General features: G+C 52.1%; 1 protein-coding gene across 1 annotated transcript in view; it reads left to right on the top strand.

The window, feature by feature from the left end:
- MLPH (melanophilin) overlaps positions 1 to 3,686 on the top strand; it is a gene marked incomplete at its 5' end in the record, with an annotated part of 25,414 nt that overhangs the window by 4,251 nt on the left and 17,477 nt on the right. The window contains 5 exons of the mRNA XM_010085423.1: positions 1 to 104; positions 306 to 442; positions 1,449 to 1,487; positions 1,744 to 1,838; positions 2,892 to 3,020. The exon at positions 1 to 104 is cut by the window's left edge and continues 136 nt beyond it. Of these exons, the coding sequence (XP_010083725.1) occupies positions 1 to 104; positions 306 to 442; positions 1,449 to 1,487; positions 1,744 to 1,838; positions 2,892 to 3,020 (504 nt within the window). The remainder of the gene's footprint in view (positions 105 to 305; positions 443 to 1,448; positions 1,488 to 1,743; positions 1,839 to 2,891; positions 3,021 to 3,686) is intronic.

Here is a 3,686-nt window from a genome sequence, read left to right as displayed (position 1 = left end):
AGCAAGCGGCAGTGCCTGGACTGCTCCTTCTACACCTGCAAGAACTGCAGCCGCTACAACAAGAAGGAGCAGGGCTGGGTCTGCGATCCCTGCCGCCTCTCCAGGTACCGCTCCTGCGAGCAAGGGAGAGGGGCAAGGCTGGAGAAGAGTTGGCCAAACAGCATCCCTTTTTGCTGGTTAGAAACCAGTTGTGCTGGGTAGAAACCAGGCTGTGTTTTTACTATGGGATGGTTTCTGGGTGAGGGTCTGGTACCGTGCACGCGCCCGGGTGGGCTCACCTGGACGTGCATCCTCTCTTTGGGCAGGATCGTGAAGATCGGCTCCCTGGAGTGGTACTACGAACACGTGCGGTCCCGCTTTAAGAGGTTTGGAAGCGCCAAGGTGCTGCAGTCCCTCTACGGCAGGCTGCAGCCAGGGCCGGGGCTGAACTCTGCGTTTCTAGGTGAGGAGGAGCGCTGGGGTGTCTCCTGCCCTGTTGTGCAGGGGGTGCCTGGCAGCGCCGCGATGGCATGTGCACCAGGGCAGGAACATGAGCATTGACACCACTCTGAGCACCAGGGGGGTTCCAGACCATGAAAAACATTGTGGGGACGAAGCAAGAGTGTGTTCGTACTGGGAGCAGCACAGCAGATGTTCTTGGTGGATCTTTTTTTCCCTCTGTTAAGGTTTAAGGGTTTACCACAGACTTGAGAATATCTCATGCTTAGTTTTAAAAGTCTGATGTCCTGCAGTTTGCAAGATTTGCAGCTCTTGGTTTTCTTTATTTGAGCTCTTTTCATCACTTGTGAGAAAAGAGAGTTTGTGACATTAACCCAAGTTTAACCTGAAGATCCAAGACATCCAGCTGGCTGACATTTCCCCTGTCATCTAATGGTGTTTACAACCAGTCTGATGATGCTCTGGCACTGACAAAACTGTATCAAAATTAGTGGGTTACCTGTCCCCATAGCTCTGTTCCTCAGAGCTTTATGGCTCTGCGGTATTTCTGAGATGGATCCAATAGTGCATGAATACACACTGAAAGCTGTTGTCAATCCAGTGTTGTTTACTGGGTACCTGCTAGCTGCCTTTCATACACTCCTGCACTGCTTTGCCTGTGGCCTTTGAGAACCAGTGTGGATTTTATTCCCGTGTTGAGGAGCCATAGAAAAGTTTACACAAATACAACAGACATGAGTTGATTCAGCTGGTCCAATGGTTCTTCTATCTAGCCCACTCATGGCAGAAATAGAGAGAGCGTGGAGGGTGGCGGCATTGACTTTTAAAAGTCAAGTCCTGTCTCCAAGTGCCTGTTTTGTTCTCTCTGAAGAGCTTTTTTGATGACTGTGCCTTGTGATGGCTAGAGAATGACAGCTCCGGTTAACTGTAGCTCCGAGGCTTGTTCTCTGCGAGGTACCTGGGGAAAATGTGCTTCTTTATTTTTCCCACCATTTTTTCTTTCCATTTAGGTCTTCAGGACAGAGTTTACAGCCTGCCAGACATTAACAGTAAGTAAAAAAAAAGAGAACGGCAGCATGTGGCTCACAGGTCAAGAGAGGACTCTGGTGTCTTTTCCTCTTCACACCCTCTGGCTCTGGGCACTTCAGTTTGGGGAGGTATTTCTAATCTGGACCTTTTCAGCCCATGTAAGAAGCATGGCCGTACCTGGATGTGCATTGGCATGACCACCATGGTGGGGACTTGCCTCCCCAGGAAGGGGGTGCAGGCACTGCTCGCACACAACGTGCTGTGTCTCCCCTCCAGGTGAATGCCAGCTCCTCGCCGGCGGTGGCACTGGGGGTGACAGTGACGCCGATGACGATGTCCTTCGTGGAGCTGAAGCTGAGTGCTACAGCAGAGTAAGCCTTTGGTTCTGGGGCACCTTCTGCCTTGCTCTGTGCCCTTGGCTGCTGCTGGCCTGCCTCGGGTGGCGGTGGTGGCGTTGGCTTTTGGTGCCACATTCTAAACTGGGCTTTTCTCCCTGTTTTCCTTTCCCAAGATGAGCGTCTCTGCCATTTTGTTTAGAAACAACCAAGTCAGTACAATCACAGATACTTGCCCTCAGGAAAAAAGACAGGCTCCTGACACTCAGGAAGACCCCAGTTAATGTAAACATCCCAGCTCCCACCTGTAGAATGAGAACCCACCTGGTTTTTCTATTAGAAGAAACACCTGGTAGAGTAGCAAAGCACAGATGGGTTTGTTGATTTATCCCTGTATTTGTTTGGGTTGTTTTGTTTTTTTCTGGGACTGTGTGTATGGATTGAAATACGGATTAGGGAGCCTGATGGGAAGCCTATTTGTCCTTGAGCATGTGTGAAATCTGCTGGTGTGTTTGAAATGCTGGTGTGGTTACATACACGCTGTTACACACACCCCATCTCAGCCTGCGGCTGCAGGTAGGCGCTACATTTCACACCCTTGATGCTTCATTTTGATCTGCCTCTGAAGCTGCTCCTGCCCCAGGGCAGCTGATGACCTCCCAAATATCTGGGGAGATCTGCCCATGGCATCCTTTTGCTGAAGATGGGGAGATGTTTCAGGGCTCAGAAGAGTCTCCTGCATCCCTCTCTGAGCTGTAACCTGGCTCAGCTTTCCCATAGTGCCTTTGTGAACTGGGAGAGAGCTTCTCACTGCCTGCTCATGGCCACAGTCCTGAGCTAGAAACACTGGAAATCAGGAACCCACTTTTTCTTGACGCCAGCATACGCACACGCTGCCCTACATAGCCGACTCCCTGCAAGCAGGACAATGTCAGACCCACGTTTTCTCTGCAAAAAAGCAGAAGCCTTGCTTAGGGCTGTGCAAACTCAGGCAGAGTAAAGAGACGAGGGCCCTCCCTCCCCCTTTCTTCAAGGTCAACTGTATTTTATGCTGAATTTTCCTTTCTTGCACTTCCTACACTGACTAAGATGCGCAAGACAAAGCGCCTGCTGTCTGTCCACCCCTTTGATTTTGAACTGGACTCAGAGTACTCTGCTCAGTCCCGTCGCCAGTCTGTGCAGCTCTCTCCAGCAGCCAGCAGCCCGGATGCTTTCCAGGTACTGGGAGAGGACTGGGAGGTTCCTTTCTTCTCCTCTTCCTCCTTGCTTCCTCTGCTACCTCCTCCCTCCTCTGTCGGCCAGTGTGGAGAGGTGACAGTGCCGCTCCGCGAGCCCCATAACCCTGCTTGCCCTCTCTTCTCCCATTGCAAGTCCTTTGCCTCAGGCTGAGTCAGGAGTAGGACATCTGACTGGAGTGAGGGTGGGTGGTAAGAGGAGACAGCAAGAGGCTCTCTGCAGACAACAGTTTTCTTGTGTTGTCCCAAGGCTGTGGGACACCCTGGTTTCCAGCTAGCTTTTGGAGGTTCAGCACTCGAGGGATGAAATGAAACCAGATTTTTCTCCCATCCCATTGACCCATCCCGTCTGAGACTGGTTTTGCCCTGTGGTGGCACTGGGGACATAGTTGGCCAGCAGCTTCATGGGGCACACGGCCTTTGTGAGACTGGGAGGAGGAATCCCACAGAGCCAGCGTGGCTGCAGCCATGGCACCCACAGGGTGGGGGTCCCCATCAGCCAGAGAGGAGAACGTGGGCAGAATGAAAACTGCATGGACACTGGTTATTTCTATGTAGGAGATTATATGTGTGTCTTGGTGTCAGGACCACCACCACCACGTGGTTGCAACACCACCTCCCCCCCCCCCCCCTCCCCCCCCGGAAAAAG

Source organism: Pterocles gutturalis, unplaced genomic scaffold, assembly GCF_000699245.1.
Source record: "Pterocles gutturalis isolate BGI_N339 unplaced genomic scaffold, ASM69924v1 scaffold2730, whole genome shotgun sequence".
NCBI lineage: Eukaryota > Metazoa > Chordata > Aves > Pterocliformes > Pteroclidae > Pterocles > Pterocles gutturalis.
The sequence above is the reverse complement of the archived record's forward strand: the minus strand, read 5'-3'. Positions and strand labels throughout refer to the sequence as shown.